Consider the following 22,377-nt stretch of genomic DNA (forward strand, 5'->3'; position numbering starts at 1 on the left):
GGAACAAGGCGTGGAAACAACAGAGGGGAGGGAGATGGCCAGGGAGAGCATGGCCAGGGAGGCTCCTAAGAAAGTGCCCCTGAGCTTGGAGAATGTGGGAGGAGACAGAACGCGAGGCCCTGATGTGGGGCGGGCCACCTGACATCTCCCTGAGCTGCAGCCCTCCAGGCCTCCTAGTTTTCCTCCTTCAGAGCCCAGGATGAGTATCAGGGCCATCTACCTGGCTATCTGGGTGGTCAAGAACACCATCTCTGATACTCGGTCCAAGGTAACAGGGCAGAGACCTGGAAATGGGGGGCACTCAGGGGACCCTGCCAGGGAGGCAAAGGGAAGTCTGGGCTCTGGGAGGCAGAGGCTTTTGATGGAAAACCCGGCTTTCCATCGGGTCTCGACTGGGGCTGCAGGATGGCGAGGCCAGTGAAAGCTGAGGTTCCACTCTCGAGACCTCATTCTCTCCATGGATCTAGAGTTTTCGAGTGGTGTGTCTCAGGCACCACCTTGGACCCAACAGAGGCCGAGTAAATCCAGCTGCAGCTAGAGTCACTTGGCTGTCAAGGGTTTTGTGAGGTCTTTATCGCATGTGAGAAAAGCAACTAAGGGGTACTCCTCTACCCACCCTCAAAAGACTGAAAACCACAGTCCCAGGCTCCATGGCAGCCACATCCACCTTGGAGTGGAGCTTGGTTCTGGCCATGGGCTGGGGAAGGGAGGTCCAGCATAGTGAGGGTCTGCACAGCAGTTTTGAGGAATATCAGAGAGGGAATGGAGGAGAATGGGGGCTAGAGATTTAGGCAGAGCTGTCTTCAGTCCCTGGAGGCTGTGGAGGGAAGAGAGAAGAGGCTCATTCTGCATCTCCTTCACATAGTGATTCTCATCAATGGAGCAAGCCCCAGGGGGTCCAGGATAACACATGGGCTCCCCACGGCAAGGGCTGCTAGAATGGAGCAGCCGAGGTTGGAAGGGAGGGAGGGAGCTTTGTGTCTCTCCAAGGCTCAATTAGGCTCCCAGGTGGGCATGCTGCAGAGTGGGACCCCTGGATGAGGCAGGGGGAGGTGGACAGAGTGGGCAGTAATCAGGTAGTCCCTGAGGCCCCTTCTAGCCCAGAGCACCCCCAATTCCTAGCTCTCTATGTCACAGGATTGGGTGCCTTGGAGCCCACCCCAACCCCCAGCATGTCCACGGTCCTGTCCCCTCAGGTGAGGATGGCTATTCTCCGCATCATTGGGCAGTTGGCTCTCTGTGGCTACCAGGAGAGAATCAAAGGCTGGGGCCTGAAGTACGTGTCTGTGCAGCTGACCTTATCCACCTACAAACTGGTGAGTGGCCCTGATACGCAGACCACAGAGCAGCTGGACTTGGAAATGGTTTCCACAGTGCTGAGGGGAGAATGCCACTCAGCATACCTGTGTTCAAACCTGCGTATCCATTCATGACATGAGTTCATAGACACAGTGAACCTGCAGGTGACAATGTGTGGGGTCCTAGATATATGCACAGCTCTGAGCATTCTGTAGACTCAGTATCTGGGCATGGAGCCCCTGGGGAGTGAGGAGACCACACCTGAGACCATGACAAGCCTCTGCTAGGCCACAGGTGGGAATCCCTTTGTTCTTTCTTCCAGACAAATCGCCGGGAGAACTTTTATCAGAGGGACTTGGAGGAGAGGATGGTCCACAAAGTCACCATGGACACTGTGAAGATCATTACCTCTTCTGTCAGTGGGATGACCAACGTGAGTGGGCCCTGCCCCACCCGCACAGTGGGTCACCACGCCAGGCTGGGGGTGAACCACACATGCCCAGAATTCCACATCTTTGCTTCTTCCGTTCCTGCTGTCTGGAGTGTTGAGGGGCCTTCCTCTTCCAGTTGCCTGGAATTACTCAAAACCCAGTTCCAAAGCCAGGTCCTTGATGAGAACTTACTCTTCATCTCTGTACCCCTAGAGGCTGGGCAGTGCACGACCTCAGCATGGCTGGCAGTATCAGTCTGTATCATTTGAGCAAGTACCTGAAATGTGTCCATTACTTTAAGGCCCGTGTGTGTGTGTGTGTGTGTGTGTGTGTGTGTGTGTGTGTCTGTGTGTAGACCAATGATTTTCATGGTTTAATTTTGTAAACATTCATTGAGTTCTTACTCTGTGAAAGACAGGACAGAGGAGTGTGCACTAGGAGGACTCAGTATGACCGGAAGGAGTGGAAGGAGTTCACAGACTATGGGAGAAACAAATGTGTCAACTTTTAATTGCAACAAAATGTGACGTAGCAATAAGATAGGAAAAATGTACCATGAGAGCATCAAGGAGGGAATGATTATTCACTGAGGCTGCAGGCTAGATGATCCCTGTCCAGCGACAGCTTTTTTTAATTGCAGAAATAATCATCATCATCATCATCATCATAGCTACAGTCCATGTGGCACCCACATATAGCAGGTATACTGTACTAGGTGTGCAACCTGTGCAATCTTGTTTAATTATCCCAGCAACTACCTGCATAGAGGGTAGTTATTATCCTGATTTTGTAGATGAAGAAACAGACCCAGAGGGATTCATTAATTTGCTCAAGGCCTCATATCTGGTAAACAATAGATCCAGGATTGAAATTCCCTTAGAATTCACCATGCTGTCTTTATGGGGAAGCCCAGGAACTGGGAGATTCTAGTCCTGGTGGCTACAACAGGTTAAGCTATTGCACTTGATGGTTGGTAGCACAAGAGCCTCACCTTCAACTCCTAGGGGTGGGGGTGGGGTGGAGAGGGATTATAATTAGTTGGGGGTGTTGAACGGTCACCCAGGGAGAGAGGAGATGGTGGGGTGAAGTTGGAAACACAGCTCCAAGAATCCATATCAGTCAGGGTTCTCCAGAGAAACAGAACCAGTAGAAGACATATATAGCCTGGTTTATTTTAAGGAAGTGACTCATGCAGTTGTGGGGGCTGGCAAGTCTGACACCTGCGTGGCAGGCCAGCAGGCTGGAGACTCTAGCAGGGGTGGATGCTGCAGCCTTGTGGCTGAATATCTTCTTCCTCAGAGAAACCCCGGCGTTTCACTCTTAAGGCGTTTCACCCACCTATGTTATTGAGGATAATCTCTTTTATGGATTATGCACTTTCATCACACCTACAAGCTACCTTCACAACAACACCTAGATTGGTGTTTGACTGAATGACTAGGTACAGTCGCCTAGCCAAGTTGACACACAAAACTGACCGTCATACCAGGCATGCACAACTGGATCATCTGCCCAGGGTGCCCCTCTAGAGGACTTGGGATCAGAGGGAGGGCCCTGGATGAGGAGGGTTTGATGAGTGTGGGTTTGTATGAGGCTGGCAGCGATAGAAGTTGGGCAACAGGGATGCTGGCCCCAGCAGGGACTAGCAGACTCTCTTGCCACATCAGGGTGGGTGACACTTAAATGCCCCTGACAAAGACTGGATTTGGCGGTGGAGCCAGTTCAGGGCTGAGACTGTCAGGGGACATCTCTGGGGAAGCAGGGATGGGATGGCACCATGGCAGAGCCTGACTGTTCTCCTTAGAAGCCCAGGGCTTGGGCTAATTCTGAGCCCCTTTCTCTCCCACCCCCACCCCAGGAGTTTTGGGTGAGGCTCCTGTGCTACATCATGGAGACAGACTACATGGAAGCTTTGACTCCTATCTGTATCAGCCTCACAAACCTGGCAGAACACCAGCTCCATGGCCAGGATGTGGATGTCAGCGTGGCTGGCAAGAGCAGGCAAGGTGGGCAAAGTTCCTGTCCAGCTGATTGGATTGGGCAGGTGGGCTGGCTCCTTGTCTGGGAATGCCCACCTCTCTCCACATTCCTTCCACCCTCATTCTCCCTTCTCCTGGAAACATCCAAGTCCAAATTAATACTATTAATGCCTACCTGGATATTAATGCCTACCTGATCATATCTAGGACATGTTAGAATTGTGTAAACTTCCTTCTGGATAGCTCACTCCTCATGTCCTGTCCCCCCAGCCCACACCCCTGGTCCAGATCCCATCCTTGGGAGCTCCTGGCCCAGCCTTTCCCATGCATGACCTTACTGGGCCTCTGTTCTGTCTGGCTTCTCTGAGCCAGCTGGAGTAACTATAGGCGTCCCATCCTCTGTAGACTACCCTCACTATGGTCCACTCAGAGTGGGCACTGTTAACACCAGGCTCTCAAAACAACTATGTCCACCTACCATGCTTGCTCCTGTCCCCTTCCCTCCAACTCTGGCCCCAAGGGCATCGCTGGTGATGGAGGTGATTGATGGGGTCCTTTAGGATCCAGGACTAGCAAAGGGCAGAGCCTGCTCTCTGACTTTGATCTAAACAAGCTGGCCAGTTGATCCTCTGAGGTCTTCCTCATGCCCTTCTCACTCTTGACTCTGGTTGAGTCCTCTCCAGGTCCCCTGCACTGGCATCTTCTCAGCAGGCCTGGCCGTGCCCTTGTCCATTTGTTTGTGCACTGTTGGTTTGCTTTTCATGGGCTCATTGGCTCCCAAAGCCTGTGGAGAGAGTCAGGAGTGGGTAGAATGGCAGTGTCTAATTACTTTTGGCTCAACAGAGGATGGGGTTCACAGTAGGAGACAAAACGTTGTCATGGAAAGTCTTGGCATCCACTACAAAATGTGCATGGCCTGAAAAGAGCATCTTCTAAACCTCAACCCATTAGCACGATTCTCCCCTCTTCCCAGGATAAGTGAAATGTAATGATGTTCTTAGGAAATTCCCTGTGCCGACCCATTCTCCATTCTGGGGGTTTGCGGAACAAGATCATGTTGGGGAGGAACCTTCTAGGGTAAAGTTCCTAGATGGGGACATAGGAGCATGTCCTGGTACAAGCCAGGAAGGCTCAGCTGGGGTTGCATTTCCTTCAATCAGTGGACCTGCCTGCACCTCAGAAGCTGCTGGCCCATCTCCTGGTGAGTGGCTGACCTGCACCATGCCCTGGCCTGGCAAGGCCATGCCCTGTGGCACCTCTTCTTTAAGCTCCTAATTCCCAGAGCCCCAGGGGTGTGAGGAAGCTGAGGTGCAATGAGGGAGTTTGATGCTTGGCAGGACAGATCATTCCATGTCCCTGAAATTCCTCTCGAGTTTGGTAGAGGCAGTGCACTTGTAATAACTGGGGAGCTGGCCTGGACCTGCTTTTAGATTCCTCTGCCCAAAGCATCCCCACTACACTGCCAATGCCTGCCTACCCCTGGGGGTTGGCTCAGTCCAGGACCCATGAGTTCTTCTCTTTATGTTAACTGTGGACACTCATCCATGTTGCACTGAAGCCTGGGGTGGGGAGGGAGCCCAGGTCTAGCCCCCATCCCCCATCCTTCCTGTAGTGTCCTCTGCAGGTGCACTCTCTATTTGAAATCCCTATTTGAAAACCACCGATCTTGTCCAGCTCCTCCCTTTAAAAATGAGGACAAAGAGCTCCAAGACAAGGAGCAAGGTGCTCAGGTGCTACTTCACTGGAGCCTTGGTGCCCTCCAGGTGCTGATGTCATCACCTTACAAGGGGGAGGGTCGTGGGATAGCCATGCTCAACCTCTTGAGGACCCTGAGCCAGAGCATCGCACCCTCCATGGCCGACATGTGGGAGCTGGAGATTCCGCTACTGGTCCGGTACCTGGAAGGTGAGGTTCCTGGGGAGCCCATCCCAAGCCAACCCTCCAATCCGTGTACGTGCTGGGGTTCTAATCACATGACTTGAATAACAAGAGCTGAGGCTCACAGTTGATCCACACAGCCAGCCCACTTTTGTCCTGAGAACTGGTTGAGCAGCTTGGGAAGGTGAGGAGTGCAATGCAACGTGTGATGTGTTCATCCATGGAGGGCCTCAAATGCCACGCTAAGGAGGCATAGAGGGCCTTGAATACCAGGCTTAGGGGAGCAGTGGAAGAAAGTGGCATGTGTGACCATACATGTGTTCCTGCAGAACATACTGAGTTCACTTGGGATCAGAAAGCCTGGGAAGACAAGCTGATTCAGGTAAACGGGTAACAAGTTTGCTGAGGCCTGGGAGGAGGAGAAAGATGGGAGCAGATGGAAAGGCATTTGGTGGGCTGGGCATGTGAGGAGTTTAGAAGCCCCTAAAGGACATGTTCTCCTTCTGTCAGAGAAGACTTGGGAGTTACAAAGTCTATAGCTGTGTCCATCCGCAGGGGAGAACTGAGAGAACCTTCCATCCTGAGAGCCAGGTGCCCAGGAGGGCAGCAGGGAGTGACACCCCTTCTGCTAGCCGCCAGAGCCACAGCCATTCCTCAGACCCACAGAACATTATTAGCACTGGATTAGGGATCTATGGACTTAGTGATCTGGAGATGTGCGCAAGGGAAGCGAGAGAGGGCAAGTCAGTACTCAAGGTCACGTAGCATTCCCAGAGCCCAGGCAAGAACAAGGATGAAGGCCTTTGGCCCTTCTCACCAACATCTTGTGCCTCCCCAGTTTCTGTGAAACTCCCTCAAGAAGACCCGGGGGTCTAGCTGGAGCCTGCGCTTGAGCAAAGAGCTGAACAACCAGATTGCGAGCTTTGACAGCCCCTCTCTGGAGAAGGTTTGTCTTCATAGGGACAGGAGAGTTTGGACAGGGAGTAGACTCCAGGGGTGATGGAGTGGAGAGGATAACACCGTGTGTGTGAGATCAGCTGGACCTGTGGCTGTTTACAGGGTCCTGGGAGGAGAGGAGCGTGGTCTGGGTTGGTGGTTTTAGTTTTGTTTTGGTTTATTTTTTTGCTTTGTTTTGTTGATCCTCCAGATTCTGGTTAGCAATCACATGTGTGTATTTCTTTGTAAACACAAAACTATACCACATTGCTACAAAATTCTAAAACATTTTTGAAAGAAATCAGTGAGGGTCTCAATAAATAGAAAGCACCCCATGTTCATGGATTGAAAGATGCTATAGTTCAAATGGTGATACTCTCCAAATTTATCTTCAGTTTTAGCATGACACCTATCACAATCCAAGCTAGTTCTTTTTTTTGATCCTAAAATTGATCCTAAAATTTATATGGAAATACCAGGGGCTCTGAATAGCCAAAAAATTATGAGAAGAGAATAAAGTTGGAGGACTCAAACTTCTCAATTTCAACTTCTTACACAACTGCAGTAAAACTCCTTACACAATTGCAGTAAACAAGACAGTGAGATACTGGCATAAGGATAGATTGATAAAATAGAAGTGAGAGTCCAGAAATAAACTCTCACATTTATGGGTAATTTATTTTCAAGAAGGGTGCCAAGACAATTCAGTGGGGAAAGAATAGTTTTTTTCAACAAATGGGGCTAGGATAACTAGAAATCCACATGCAAAAGAATGAAATTGGATATCTTCCTCACACCACACATAAAGCTGAATCAAAACGAATCACAGACCTAAATAAAAGAACTAAAATTATAAAATTCTAGAAAAACACAAGATAAATCTTGTGACCTTGGGTTAGGCAAAGCCTTCTTAGAGATGACACCAAAAAGCACAAGTGACAAAAAGAAATAAATTGGACATCATGAAAATTAAAACCTCTTGTGCTAAAAATAATACAATAGAGAAAGTGAAAAAGAAGCACATTAAGGAAGAACATGTTCTTCCATAACAGATCAAAGACTTAAGTGTACAAAATAAAATAGAACCATGGAACAACTAGAAGAATATATTGATGAATATTTTTATAATGTTAACATGGAATAGCCTTTATATGCTTACAAAGAAACCAAGAAAGACGAGGGAAAAGAGGTAAACTTTATAGATATTAACATTTTTTGTGTGCTTCTACTACTTCCTGTTTGTTTTCTCATCTCCAAAAACAATAATATTTACCTTATGGAGTCGTGGTGAGGATTTAATGAAATATGGATGGTTGCTCTTATTATGTCTCCAAATATAAAACAAAATTCTTACAAATAACAAAGAAAAAGCCCACCAAAAAATGGGAAAAAGAATATAGCCAGAAATTCAAAGAATTAAAACGGATCATGAGAATATGAAAAGATGATCAGCACAACTAATAATCAAAGAAACACATCACAGTGAGAAGGTTCCACTTCTCACTGATCATGACGTATGTTGGGGAGTAGGTGGAGAAATTGGTGCGCTTAGGTTTGTTGGAGGGAGTGTAAATTGGTTCAACTTACACAGAAGTTGAACAAACTTACCCCTCCCCCTTTAACATGTATAACATGCCTGCCCTTATATAGTCTGACCTCCCAGAATAACCTGAACATTTATTTTATTTATTTTTTTGAAATTTTTTATTTCCATAGGTTTTTGGGGAACTGGTGGTCTTCGGTTACATGAATAAATGGGAATTTGCAAGATTTTGGTGCACCCATCACCCAAGCAGTATATGCTGCACCCAATTTGTAGTCTTTTATCCCCCACCCCTTTCCTACCCTTTCCCCCTGAGTCCGCAAAGTCCATTGTATCATTCTTATGCCTTAGCATCCTCATAGCTTAGCTCCCACTTATGAGTGAGAACATACGACGTTTGGTTTTCCATTCCTAAGTTACTTAGAATAGTAGTCTCCAATCTCATCCAGGTTACTGCAAATGCCAGTAATTCATTCTTTTTTATGGCTGAGTAGTATTCCATTATATATATATAAAATATAAACTGATATATGTATATATAAACTGATATATGTATGTATGTATATATCAGTTTCTTTATCCACTCATTGATTGATGGGCATTTGGGCTGGTTCCACATTTTTGCACTTGTGAATTGTGCTGCTGTAAACGTGTGTGCAAGTATCTTCTGCACATTAAAATAAATTGAAGAATATGTAGAAAACTCTCTACAACAGCACCCCCTGAAGGCTGGCTGAGGGGAGGCCTGAGCTCCTTCCTCCCTTCTGCCTCTCCAGGGCTTTCTGTACCGGGCCTTGGGCTTCACCTTGGCCACAGGCCTGGAGGCCAGCAAGGTGGAGGTCCTGCTGTTGGAGCTGCTGTACAAGACGGACTACAGCAATGACTTTGACAGCGAGGTGAGGGTGCCTGCAGCCTCCTCCTGTCCACCAGATGCCTCTGGACCCTTGGGGACATGTGTGTTCATGTGGCTGCATGCGTTTTGTGTGTGTGTACATGTGTGTGTGCCTTGCACGTGTGTGTGGGGGATCCTCCTCTGCCCACTGGCCCCTGCCCTCACCCTGGCTGGCTGGGTCTCCCTGCAGGGTGTGATTATGTGCTTTGGCCTGTGTGCCCGGGGCCAGGTAAAAACGGTGCTGAATGTGCTTCATGACTTCGAGGAGAGGATCCAGGAGTCAGAGCAGTCCTGGCAGATCAGTGCTTGGCAGGTAAGCCACCTTCCCTCCACAACTGGGTCTTGGGATCTCTTAGCACAGTGCTCTGGGCTCTAGTCGTTTCTAGATCTCAGTAGGAAACTTGCCTCACACGGAGTCTCCTGTCATCAAAATGGCTGAGACATTGTCTTACTCTGAGACCTCCTGGACAGAGCTTTTGCTATTGGATCATCTTAAAAATGCAGGGTGGGCCTTTCCAGGACCCAGATACTGTCACGGAGTCCCATCCCCTTGCTACTCATGGTGGGGTTCTCAGACTGGCAGTGGGGGCTCCCTGGGTGCTGATTGGAAATGTAGAGTCCCAGGCCCCACCCAGACCCACAGGATTTGAAGAAGCTGTTCAGGTAGTGCTCAGTGGGTGCTTGACACTAGGAGCTCTGCCTCAGTGAATGGATGGTGCTGGGATTGAGGGGCTCTAGCCACTGTTGCAGGGTGAGAACACTGAAGCTTGTCCATTGGCGTGCGGCTGGTTCCCTGGTGAAGCCAGTATTTGGACCCAGACAGCCCATGGCCCTATCCTCTGGAGGCTGCCCCTCCCTGCCACAGGAGATGGTCCCACCAGCTGGCTGAGCTCCTAGTGGGAAACCATCTGAAACCATCACCCATGCCTCAGGCTTTGCCCTTGACCTGGAACACTTGCCCTGGGGTCTGGTGGTTTGGATGAAGAAAATCGAGAGAGTCCCAGGCTTCGTTCCAGCTTTTCTGCAAAAAGGACCCGACACCTGGATTTCTACTCAGTCTGGCAGGGCACTGGGGCCCCTGCTCCCCATCCACAGTGGGTTTGGTGGCCCCCAACATCTCCTCCCACTCAGAGATTGTTCTGACGGTGTGAGCACCGTGAGGGCAAGGTGGAGGCTCTCGGTTCCTGCTGGATCTCCAGCCTTATGTGTGCCTGACCCGTAGCCGGTGCCTGGTAGGTGAAGGTATGAGGTGTGCAAGCAGCCTCTGTTTAGGGGTGTTCACTTGAGCACCTCCCCCCACAGCTGATGTGTGGTCTGGGCGTCTATAGCCCTAGTCTGTCTTGCTCATTACTGCATGCCCAGTGCCTGGTGTCTAGTAGATGCTCAGTAAAGATGCATTGAGTGAATGAATGCATGCATGAAAATACGATGAACATTTCAGGCACCCAGAAAACAGTCAGGTGAAGCACTGCCAGCTGACTCGATGGATTGTTTGGTCTTGTGGCCAGAGACCATCACCTGCATCTGGAGCAGCCCCTGCTGCCCCCAGTGGTTCTTTTTCTCTTTGTCCTCGTAGAAGGACCATCCCTGGAGGCGGGAGACAGTGAAAAGTGCCCTCATGGTGATGTATAGCTGCATGGCCTCCTACTGCCACCCCCAGTTGCTCCTCAACCTCATGGACAGCCCCATCACCGCTAAGATCATTCACCATTATGTCAGCAGCTGCCAGGTAGCCCCATCTGCTGCCTAGGGGGATGTCTTCTGGACCAGGCTGGTGGGTAGTAGCCTTCTGGCAGTCTCTGGGCTCCTGCATCCCTACCCAGGGGACATCCAGGCATCTTACCTGATGCCCAGCATGTGGGAAGCCCATTGCCCAAATGTGCTGTTCTCTGTGCTTTGGTGTCATGCAGAGGGGCTGGGGGGGAGTTGAGGATAGCCCCTCTTCCAGAGTGCTGGGTGGGGTCTCCAGAAGCCACAAGATGAGCCCCACCTCTTCCCAGCCTTACCCACTCCCTCTGCCCTTGCCTCTGGCCCTGACACTGACCCAGACCCTTTCATAAGGAACAAGAGGTGGGGTTGTCTTCATAGACATGCAAAGGGACTGGCTATTTTCTTGGAATGGCAAGGAGGGGAAAACACAGAGAATAAAGCAAAAACTTTTTATTTTTTAAAACTATGGCAAAATACACATAACATAAAGTTTATCATCACAACCATTTTTAAGTATACGTATAGTTCAGTGGCATGAGGTACATTCACGTTGTTGTGCAAATGTCACTGCCATCTGTCTCCAGAATTCTTCATTTTACAAAACCAAAATCCTATATCCATTCAACACCAACTCTCCATTCCCTTCTCCCCCCAGCCCTGGCAACCACCTTTACTCTTTCTGTCTGTGTGGCTTTGACTAGTCCAGGTACCTCATCTAAGTGCAATCATATGATAGTTGTCCTTGTGTGTCTGGCTTATTTCATTTATCATAATGTTCTCAAGGTTCATCCATGTAAAAGCAATCATTTTCTCAATAACCTCTCCTGCTTCTATGGTAACACATAGGGCTCGGGGCCCCTGGTCACTGAAGGCGGCCCCTGAGCTGCTTTGCTGCCCTCAGGAGGCTTGGGAAGGTGGCATCTTCCGTGGTGTATTAGTTCGTTTTAACGCTGCTGCTAAAGGCATACCTGAAACTGGGAACAAAAAGAGGTTTACTTGGACTTAGAGTTCCACATGACTAGGGTGGCCTCAGAATCATGGCAGGAGACAAAAGGCATTTCTTACATGGTGGCAGCAAGAGAAAAATGAGGAAGAAGCAAAAGTGGAAACCCCTGATAAACCCATTAGATCTTGTGGGACTTATTCGCTATCATGAGAATAGCATGGGAGAGACTGGCCCCCATGATTCAATTACCTCCCGCTGGGTCCCTCCCACAACACATGGGAATTCTGAGAGTTACAATTCAAGTTGAGATTTGAATGGGGACACAGCCAAACTATATCACGTGTGGATCCAGGTGCTGCACCTCACCTCGTATCCCCGCCATGTGCCTGTGGCCCTGCCGTGTGGCAGGTGCTCCATTCATGTGGTCGAAGGACAGAGTGAGGCCGGCCATCTCTCAGAGCATTCAACATTGAATGCTTTCTTCAGAGCAGAGGGAGTCCAGGAGCAGAGGCTGCAGCTTGGATTCTTCTGGGGCTGCTCACAAACATTCTCTCCCTCCTTTTCCCCTTCTGGGCTCAGGACATCTGTCTCAAAATGGCTTTCATGAAGAGTGTTGTGCAGGTTACCAAGGCCATCAACAACATCAAGGACCTGGAGGACTTTCACTTTGCCCAGAAGACGACTCTTACCACCATTATAGTGGTAAGCTGGGTGGGGCACCTCCTTGGTCCTGTTCCTGGTTTTGGGGTCTAACTCCCTGCGGTGAGAGGTTTTCAAAGTTCCTGAGGGCATCTGCAGAGCTCTCTGAAGTCCTTCCCTGTCTTGGCTCTGCTTTGTCCTAACTGTAGGAGTTCTGAGAATGATTTTTGTATCTGATAAAGAGTTTCACAGCCAGTCAACTGTTTGGAAACCAGGGTGGGAGATTCTGGCTGTCCTGGGTCCTGCAGTGCCCAGGGCAGCTGGTTCAGGCCTGATAGACAGAGATTCCCTGGGCCGGCTTGGCTGTAGCTTCCCTGTCTCTCCGTGGGAGGGCCTTAGGGGCAGGGATCTGCTGGAAACAGGACTTAGAGTGAAGCCCTGAAGGATGCACAGAAGGATGTAAGACAAAGAAAACGTCCACTGTCCAAAGGCTGATGGAGCCTGTGGGCCCGCCAATGTCCTTAATCCCCAGGCCTCCCCACTCATGTCATTGCCAGTGCCTTGGCCTCTCAAAGCTGCGTGGGTTGTGCTGGAAGTGGCCCTTAAGGGACACGAGATTGGGTGGAACAGAAGGCAATGAGGAGGAAATGGGATTTATTTGGCTCTCACTGGCCAGGAGCTTTGAACCTGTACTTTCACGCTAGCCTGGAGCAGCCCTGTAAAATGGGTCTCTAGGTCTTGTTTTACAGAGAAGGGAACTTGGGCTCAGGCAGAGGAAGTGCTGGCCCAGGGGCACACAGCAAGTAGATGAGCAGCGCGAGCTGGGAGCCCAGGCCCACTTTGGGCCCTGCTCCCACTCTGCTGCCTCCCCTAAGATGCCAAAAGCCAAATGGCCCTAAAAAGAATGAAAGAGATGTGGGGTGTTAGATGCTTTGGGAAGTGCCAGGTCTTCCTCATGCTAACACTGGGGAGTGCTGCCGCCATCATGGTCACCAAAAGCCACCACCCCCTGCTTGTGTTGGGCAGGCGGTCATCAAGGCAGAACCGACTGACAACCTGGTTTCTCCAGTGCGAGCCTTGGCGATGGAGGCCCTCTCGCACCTGAGGTGAGCTGGGTTCCCACCCTCACCCCATCCCAAGGGGTAGGGAAAAGTTCAAGACCATTCCTCGGTGTTCCTTCAGGGGTTGTGCCTCCTTTTTCCTCTCCTCCCTCTGTAGCAGGGGTCTCACTTGGCGGCTCCCCAGGGCAATGGGCCAGCCTAGATGATGGGGGTCGGCCTCAGCCACTCTTTTCTATAATTCTCAGCCAGATTTCAAGTTGGGTGCTTCTCCTTGGATTTATGGCACATGGGTGGGCTGCTCTTCCATTGATTGGGGATATTTTGAGCAAAATAACAGTGATAACACTGAAGAGCATTGCAAGCATCCTTCAAGATGAGTCAGGCTCAGTGAGTGAGTTGAAGGGCTCAGTCAACTATTTGTTGATACCATTGGTACAAAATGATCTAAAGCCCAAGACTTACCTTCCTGGAGATGCCAATCCATTGGTGGGGAGGGGGAAAGGGGAAGAAGTTATGGATTTATAAAATTAGTATTTAAAGAGTTTGGGTCATCTCTAAAAATACCTCCCCTATAGGGGAAGATTCATTACTTAGGCTCATAGCAGAACTATCTGTTACTTTAAGCTACATCAAACAGGCAGATTTTAAAATAAATGTCATGAACATCAACTAAGCACAATGATATGCTGAGTACTGAAGGGACACAGAGATACATAAGACCTAGTCCCAGCCTTTTAAGGACTTAGAGATAAGACAGACACATACAAATGGGATTATAGGTCAAAGCTGACTAACAGGACTGTGTTTACAGGTAAACCCACACACACATCAGCAAAAAAATATCTGAGAACAAAAAAAAGGGGCTACTAACAAAAGCAACTCAGTTTATACAAAAGGAGCTATCAAAAGGCTTGGTGCAAAGTTGGCATTTGGCTTTTGACCTGGGCTTAGGCAGAACGACTGGACTTGGGGCTTCCTAGGAGAGTGTAATACAAGACACTTTGGGGGAACAGGAGTTTAAAGTAGGATGGTGGCTCTCAACTCTGGGGGCACAATAGAACTCATGGGGAACTTTTAACAGTATGGATATCCAGGTCCCACCCCAGATCCTGGGGCTTAGACATGGTCCCTGGGGGTCCTTAAAAAATCCTCGAGGCATCTTTAATATGCATCAAGCTTGAGAATTGTTGATGAAGGAGCTAGAAGAAGAATGAGCTAGCATGCACCAATCACTAGCAACTTCCTCTGGAGGGCTTATTAAAACACAGATGGCTGCAGTCCACCCCCAGAATTTTTGATTCAGCAGGTCTTGGCTGGGGCCATAGAATTTGTGTTTCTCATAAATTCCAAGGTGAAGCTGCTGCTGCTGCTGCTGCTGCTGGTGATGGTGGTCCAAGCATTACCCGTGAAAGCCCCTGGACTAGCACCAGCCAGAGAGGGCAGATTCCATAGTTGTAGTCGGCAAGGAGCAATGGAATGTTTCTGAGCAGATTAACAGGTTCAGAGTAGACAACAGCAGATAGGAGAGATGGCCTTGGACCCCTGCATCTCTCCTTCAATCACAAGCAAGAGTCACTGGACACTGGTTACTGGTCAGAGCCAGGGCCCCTGGGGAGGGATGCTTGCCAGAGCGTCCAACTGGAAAAGTAGGCCTCTTCCTCTTCTAGGATGTGTTTCCGTGCCCAGATTGGGCAGTGGGGCAGCAGAAGCTCAACTCCCCAATGACTGTTCCTCTCTTGTCACTGCTTCTTCTCCAGCAAGCTGAAGCCTTTCTACTCCACAGAGGAAAACAGTGAGCTGATGGATATCAGCATACATTCTGTAATTTCTCTCCAACTCCCAGGAGAGGACAATGAGTCCATTAAGGTAGGTCCCTCTGGGATGCCTCATTTGCTGGGTCAGGACCTGGAAGTTAACATTAACATGGGCCATGCTGAGAGTCCACCTTCCTGAACCACCTTTGAGTGTTTAGAGGCAGCAGAGTGTAGCAAGCTCTATCAGTAAATGTAAGGTAATGCTAGCTGTTGAAACATAAACCCTGAAATCTCAGTGGATTAACAACATAAAAGTTTATTTATCACCCAAGTCAAGTCAAGCCCAGCTGTCAATGGGAGTGGAAATGGAGCTGCTTTGTGCAATTATTCAGGAACCCAGGCTGGTGGAGACCACCTGCCCATCCTCAGTGCATGAATCCCAAGATCCCAATCAATGGGTATTGATACCCAGCATAGATAGAAGAAAGAGAAAGTCTAGGGAAGACTTGAGAGTCATTTTGCCCTCCTTCTATTGGCTGAAACACAGTCACATGGCTCCACCCATGCAAGGAGTCCTGGGAAATGTAGTCCCTGATGAGATGGCTGTTTCCCTGACAACACTGTGGAAGAGGAGAAGGAATCTTTTGTGGACAGGTAGCCATCCCTGCCTCCAGGGCTTGGCTCTGGATGAAGAATCAGAACTGGGCTCCAGGAGTTCAGTATCCTGCTTTGTAAAGTGAATCCCTCTTAAATGGTTGTCTTGTACTTCACTTGAGAAAATAAGTGTCAAGAGCTCAGACTGAACAGAAGTTAGTGGATGACTGCCAGACCCCTCCCTGGCATGAACTCCCTGCAGGGAGGGGGGTTATGGGTGCCCCTCATTGCTGCCTATCTCTCTCTCCCTCTTGGCTGTAGACCCTGTATGCAAATGCCCTGAGCTCCCTGGAGCAGCTGATGGAGAGCCTCCTGCAGAGGCAGCTGGACCCCAAGGGGCTGCAGGAGATGGTGCAGGTGAGTTGCCTGGTGGCGGGCCAGAGCCAGGGATGGCCACTCCTCCCCAGAAGCTGGACTGAGGGCCAGACTGTGGGGAACAGGGGAGTGCATGAAACATTGTTTTAGTGATTTCATTTTTATAAAATTCCAGATTTGCTAAAAATTTGCAAGGATAGCGCAAAGATACTCTTCATGCAGATTCACAGTTCTTAATACGTTGTCACATTTTCTTTCTCAGTTTTCTTCTGTCTCTGTCCTTCCACACACACACATCTTTTGAACCACGGATAGCTGCAGACATCCAGAGTAAACAGTACTGTCTTATATAACAACAGTACCATGATCAAAATCAGGACATTAAATGTTGACACGATGCCTCCTGTGCCATTTGACCATGCCCAACTCACCACCCCGATGTGTCCCAGAAGCCTGGAGCCTTGGGCAGTACCTTGCCCCACCCTGAAGGAGGTCAAAGCCCTCTTCCTGTACCTCCTGCAGGAGGTGCCAGCCTCCGACGAGCCACTGACAGAGCCCAGGCTTGTAGAACTTCGCCACATGGAGCTGGAATCTGGACCCGTAGCTCCCCACATGCCCGGGACAGTGTCTGTGGAGTTCATTCTCTCCCGGAGTAGCCCTTTCCTTCCCTGTGAACAGAGCTCCAGCAGATTGGCTGCAGGATGTGGCTCCAAGGCCTGAGCAAGCCCCGGAGATATTCCAGGCTGTCCCTATTTCTTTCAAAATGTGTCCTAAGAGGGGAAGCAACTTGTCCCAGTCTCCAAGGGGAGAATGGCCCAACCTCCAGCCCCAGAGATGGCCATGAGTGATGCAGAGCGACCCCATCTTTATTGGTGTTTCTCTGCAAACAGTGCAAAGCTCCTGTGTGTGCTACAGCATGATGGCACAAGCAGCTGGGCATGGTCTCCCCACATGTGGGGAGTCTGTTTGGGGTGGTACCAGAATTCATCTGGGAGAAGCCAGAAAGAGCTAGACAGTCATCCCCAGAGCAGTGGAGCCTGTGCTGGTGCAGGGACTTGAGGAGATGTCAGGCTAAGTAAGAGGCTTGGAACAGAGAAAAGAGTTTTAAAAATAGGCCCTGGCTCCAGAGCCACAAGGGCTGACCTGCCCAAAATGCAGGCATGGCTCCCCTGTGGAGCTGCTTCTCATAAGGGCAGCCCTGCCGTGGGTCCAGCTGGGAGGGTGGTGCAGGTGTCATGATTTACTGAGGCTCAGTGGCTCATGGGGCAGTGCTGGGTGGGGGTAAGGGGGATGTGCAGTGCAGCCCTGGGTCAGGCTGGCGTACTTGGTGGCCACGTCACACTGGCTTTCACTTAGTTTGCCAAAATCTGTATTGGTTTGCTATTGCTGAATAACAAATTATCACCCACTTAGAAGCTTCTAACAACATCCATGGACTAGCTCACAATTTCCATGGTTCAGGAGTCAAGGCATGGGTTAGCTGGGCTTTCTGTTCAGGGTCTCACAAGCCTGTGATGAGGGTGTCAGCTGGGCTGCATTCCAGAGCCTGGGGTTGTCTTCCAGGATTGTGTCATTGTTGGTAGTTGCTTCTTGCCATTGTAGGACTGAGGTGCCCCTTCTTGTTTCCTTGCGCCCCACGGCTTCTTTGCAGAGGGTGCTGATGAGTGCACTCTGCCCCCTCTCCATTTACTCCTGCCCCCAGGCCCCCGGGCACATCTCCCCTCAGACCCAAACTCACCACCCTGCTCTTGTGCATTGGTTTTGTGGGTTCCAATAGTCAGTTTACACATCTCTTTGTTCAACTTAACCTTGTTAAATTACATTTAGACTTGTTAGACTCACATTAGCCTTTTAGAACCTCCCAGATGCCCCACTCTCTCTGCCTCTGTACCTATCCTGGGGGACTTCCCTTCTCAGCAGGGCCATGGGCTTGGACTTGGAAACCAGGAAGGCCCTTTTCCAACTGTAGTTTGGCAGGTGGCCTGACTGCTGCAAGCCTCACTTCCCTCTTCTGTGGAATAGGGAGACAAAATACCTTCCTCAAAGATGTGTTGGGAGGGTTAGGTGATATAATATCAGAAAGCTACCGACAACCAACCTGATGCAAATTGGGCACTAGGAGGTATTGTGGGACATGTCCGTACAGTCATCAAACAGGTGGGGGTCTCTGTGGTCATCTAGCAGTGGAGGTGGGGCTTCCGTGGGGGCCATGGCTTTCCCAAAGGTACCGTGAGCCCGTGCAGAGAAAGGGGGTTGAGTGTAGCGTCAGGGGCCTGGGTTCTAAGCACGCAAATGTTGGCGGCTCCCTCCGCCTCCCTGAGATTCAGTCCCCAGAGTCCAACCCCTACTTAGGGGGCTGCCAAGGGTTTGAAAGGGATTCTTACCTGCCAGGGCACATGCCAGGAAACTCACAGTCCTTGTGCCCTGACTTTGGTTAGCCACCTGGCAGAGGTGTGGCTGGCAGTGTCGGAGAACGTGCCCTTCGCCCGGACCATGCTCCACAGCCTGATGGGCCGGCTGCAGTCACGGCTCAGCCCCAGAATCAGTGCCACCTCCAAGGCTGACATCTGGCACCTGGCTGCGGTGGACCCCCTGATGGTGAGTTGCAGGCGCAGGCCCCAAGGCTCCTCAGGGGTCTCTGGGTAGGAGCCCGACACCCTGGACCTTCTCTCTGCAGACCCTGGGCACCATCCACCTTCTCGTTCAGAAGCTGGATGAGAATGACAAGCTCCCGGACTTCCTCCCTGACCTCATCCACACCCTCCTGCTGCAGCTTGGCAGCAGCCACCGACCAGAGGCCGCCCCGCCGGTCTTGAAGATGTGGAAGCTGGTCCACACCACTCCTCTGCCGGAGGAGATGAACCTGCAAAGGTGCTCTCTAGGGCGGTGGGTGCAAGGCAGCAGGCCTGGGCTGGCTGTAGCCACGGGCTGCCCCTTAGTTGCCAGTGGACTCCAGTGAGGGGCCCTCTGTCTCCTCCTGGTGGGATCTGATCTTACTCAAAATGCCGTTCTCATGTGTGTCAAGCACGGTGTGGTTTTCAGAGCTTGCAGATCCACTCCCTCCCTGGACCTTTCCCTCAGTCCCTTGGGCTGGGCCCAGCAGGCACTGGGGCCCCATTTCACAGATTGCAGCAGCCTCCCCAGGCCATGCGCTCCCAGCAGGGCAGCGCATCACAAGCTCCCACCTCCCTTCAGGGTCACTATCAAGTCCATGCAGCTCTTGTTCAAGAGAGTCAAGAGCCAGCACCTGGCACGTGCCCTGGACGAGCAGGCAGTGTAGGACCTCCTGCAGGACGGCGGGACATTCCTGGAGGGTGTGAGCCTGCTGGCCAGGTGGGCCCTGGCTCCCACAGGGTGGCAGGGGGACCCGCAGAGGCACCTCCTTGCTGGATGGAAGGGCTCCTTGCGAGGACATGGTCCGGTCATGGCTGAAGGCCTTCTTTCTGGGGGAACTGCCACGCCAACCTGTGACTCTAGGATGGCAGTGGTGTGCAAGACAATGAGAACCTTTTATTTGAACCCTTCCTGCTCAGAGCAGATATGAGGGCAGAGAGAGGAGGGGCTCGCCCCCAGGGCCACAAAGGGTCTAGAGCAGGCCAGGGATGGGAGTTACTTCTGGGGTCCTAGTCACTCCGGAGCCGCCCTCACTCTAGTCCCCTTTGTAAAAAGGAGATAGACATTGACTGATTCACTGACAACCTCAACCAAGTCCCCAGGAAGAGGAGGGAGAAACCCAGAGATGTTAGGACATCTGTCTGGGGTTATCTTGCCAGCAGGGTCCAGGCACCGATGTGGCCCTGCCCAGCTCTTGGCAAACGTCAGGCAGGGGCGGGGCTGTCTCCACGACCTGGCACTGTCTCTCCTCTGCAGGCTGTGCATGCAGCACGTGGAGGGCCACAGGCAGAGGCTGGCCGAGCTGGTGCTCAGGGGCAATGGACTCAGAAGTCCTGAGCTGCCGCATCAGCAGCACAGCGGTCTGCGTGGAAGTGAGGCAGCGGGTGTGGGTGGGGTGCAAGCGGAGGGGATGGGGTCCCTGGATTCTTCTGGGGATGGCTCGTCTCCAAGGCATGGGAGTCGGGGGGACAGGCGAGCGCCCCTCCTCTGAGTGCTCATTCTCTCATCTGCTCCTTCATTCATTCATCACATGAGTAGTGCAGGGCAGGCCCTGCTGGAAAGACAGGCTGAGCCCTGCAGCATTGCAGTTAGCTGATGTGTGACCCAGGCAAGTACAGTGACCCAGGGGACCCAGGGAGGGCATCTGGGTTCTCGCTGGGGCAGGCTTCCTGCAGGAGGACTCAGAGAGGCTGAGGGGCTTTGCTAGGTGGGAAGGCAGGGCCCAGCGACCCTATCTCAGAGCGAGTGTTGGAGCGTCCTGAGGGCATTGATGCCCAACGCACCCTAGGAACCAACCACAGCCCAGGCCAGGGGCCGGCCAGCGTTTTCTGTAAAGGACTGCATAGTAAATTTTTGGCTTTGTGGCCAACTCAGCTGTAGCAGGAAAACAGCCACAGCCAATACGTCAACCAGTGGGCATGACGGTGTCAACAAAACCTTATTGATGGACACTGGAATTTAAACTTCATGGAATTTTCATGTGCCATAGAATTTTCTTTTCTATATTTCTTTTCGCCAACACTTAAAAATGGGAAAATGAGTTTTGGCAGTGGGCTGTACAAAAGCTCCTGGAAGTACAAGACCAGTCTGGGAGGTACTCACCAAGCTTTTATAGGTTCTTCAGGCCCCTCCCTGTGTTCAGGCCTCTGTAAATCTTCAAAATGAGGATGGGAAGGAGAAGTGCTCCCTCGCTGTCTCACCCAGGACCTGTCCTTTGATGTGCCTGAGTTTAGAATTTTCAGTGGCTGGAAGCCACACAGGGCCAGGCGCAGGTGCTGGAATCCGAGGGCCTGGTTAAGAGCCTCCGCTCAGTTGCTGATTGGCTGGAGATGAAGTTACTTAGCGTCTCTGAGCTTCAAGCTCTCCATCTGCCCAACTGGGGAAAGCAGTGCCTTCTTTTCAGGGCTTTGGTGAGAGCTAAATGAGATAGACCGTGTATGCATTGCTTGCTTGGGAGGTAAGTGCTCATTAAATGCTAGCTAATTATGGCTGTTTAAAAATTAGGTTCAGCTTTTTTGGTTCCATATGAATTTTAAAATAATTTTTTTCTAATTCTGTGAAGAATGTCAATGGTAGTTTAATGGGAATAGCATTGAATCTATACATTACTTTGGGCAGTATGGTCATTTGCATGATACTGATTCTTCCTATCCATGAGCATGGAATATTTTTCCATTTGTTTGTGTACTCTCTGGTTTCTTTGAGCAGAGGTTTGTAGTTCTCCTTTGAAGAGGCCCCTCACTTCCCTTGTTAACTATATTCCTAGGTATTTTATTCTCTTTGTAGCAATTGTGAATGGGAGTTCATGATTTGGCTCTCTGCTTGCCTGTTGTTAGTGTGTAGGAATGCTTGTGACTTCTGCAGATTGATTTTGTATCCTGAGACTTTGTTGAAGTTGTTTATCAGCTTAAGAAGTTTTTGGGCTGAGACAATGGGGTTTTCTAGATATAGGATCATGTCATCTGCAAACAAAGACATTTTTACTTCCTCCCTTCCTATTTGAATACGCTTTCTTTCTTTCTCTTGCCTGATTGCCCTGGTCGGAACTTCCAATACTATGTTGAGTAGGAGTGGTGAGAGAGGGCATCCTTGTCTTGTGCCGATTTTCAAAGGGAATGCTTCCGGCTTTTGCCCATTCAGTATGATATTGGCTGTGGGTTTGTCATAAATGGCTGTTATTATTTTGAGGTACTTCAATACCTAGTTTGTTGGGAGTTTTTAACATGAAGGGATGTTGAATTTTATTGAAGGCCTTTTCTGCACCTATTGAGATAATCATGTGGTTTTGTCTTTAGGTCTGCTTATGTGATGAATTACATTTATTGATTTACGTATGTTGAACTAGCCTTGCATCCTGGGAATGAAGCCTACTTGATCGTGGTGGATGAGCTTTTTGATATGCTGCTGGATTCAGTTTGCCAGTATTTTATTGAGAATTTTTGCATCGATGTTCATCAGGGATATTGGCCTGAAGTTTTCTTTTTTTGGTTGTATCTCTGCCTGGTTTTGGTATCGGGATGATGCTGACCTCATAGAATGAGTTAGGGAGGTGTCCTTCCTTTTCAGTGGTTTGGAATAGTTTCAGAAGAAATGGTATAAACTCCTCTTTGTGTTTCTTTTTCCTTTTCTTTTCTTTTCTTTTTTTTTTTTTTGAGACAGGGTCTTGCTCTGTCGCCAGGCTGGAGTGCAATGACGTGATCTCAGCTCACTGCAACCTCCACCTCCT

At 50.3% G+C, this 22,377-nt stretch overlaps 1 protein-coding gene across 1 annotated transcript in view; it reads left to right on the top strand.

Moving 5' to 3' along the window:
• MROH2A (maestro heat like repeat family member 2A) overlaps positions 1 to 20,509 on the top strand; it is a 39,828-nt gene extending 19,319 nt beyond the window's left edge. Inside the window, 21 exon segments of the mRNA XM_055108404.2 lie at positions 192 to 268; positions 1,197 to 1,316; positions 1,622 to 1,732; positions 3,589 to 3,736; positions 4,870 to 4,910; positions 5,473 to 5,614; positions 5,917 to 5,969; positions 6,426 to 6,533; positions 8,843 to 8,962; positions 9,149 to 9,271; positions 10,535 to 10,687; positions 12,194 to 12,316; positions 13,280 to 13,359; positions 15,072 to 15,180; positions 15,984 to 16,079; positions 16,527 to 16,637; positions 18,429 to 18,635; positions 18,715 to 18,908; positions 19,233 to 19,370; positions 19,908 to 19,968; positions 19,970 to 20,509. Coding sequence (XP_054964379.1) covers positions 192 to 268; positions 1,197 to 1,316; positions 1,622 to 1,732; positions 3,589 to 3,736; positions 4,870 to 4,910; positions 5,473 to 5,614; positions 5,917 to 5,969; positions 6,426 to 6,533; positions 8,843 to 8,962; positions 9,149 to 9,271; positions 10,535 to 10,687; positions 12,194 to 12,316; positions 13,280 to 13,359; positions 15,072 to 15,180; positions 15,984 to 16,079; positions 16,527 to 16,637; positions 18,429 to 18,635; positions 18,715 to 18,908; positions 19,233 to 19,370; positions 19,908 to 19,968; positions 19,970 to 20,185 — 2,531 coding nt within the window. The 3' untranslated portion in view covers positions 20,186 to 20,509.
• The last annotated feature ends 1,868 nt before the right edge of the window (positions 20,510 to 22,377 follow it).

The sequence above is a fragment of the Pan paniscus genome, chromosome 13, assembly GCF_029289425.2.
Source record: "Pan paniscus chromosome 13, NHGRI_mPanPan1-v2.0_pri, whole genome shotgun sequence".
In the NCBI taxonomy this organism is placed as follows: Eukaryota; Metazoa; Chordata; class Mammalia; order Primates; family Hominidae; genus Pan; species Pan paniscus.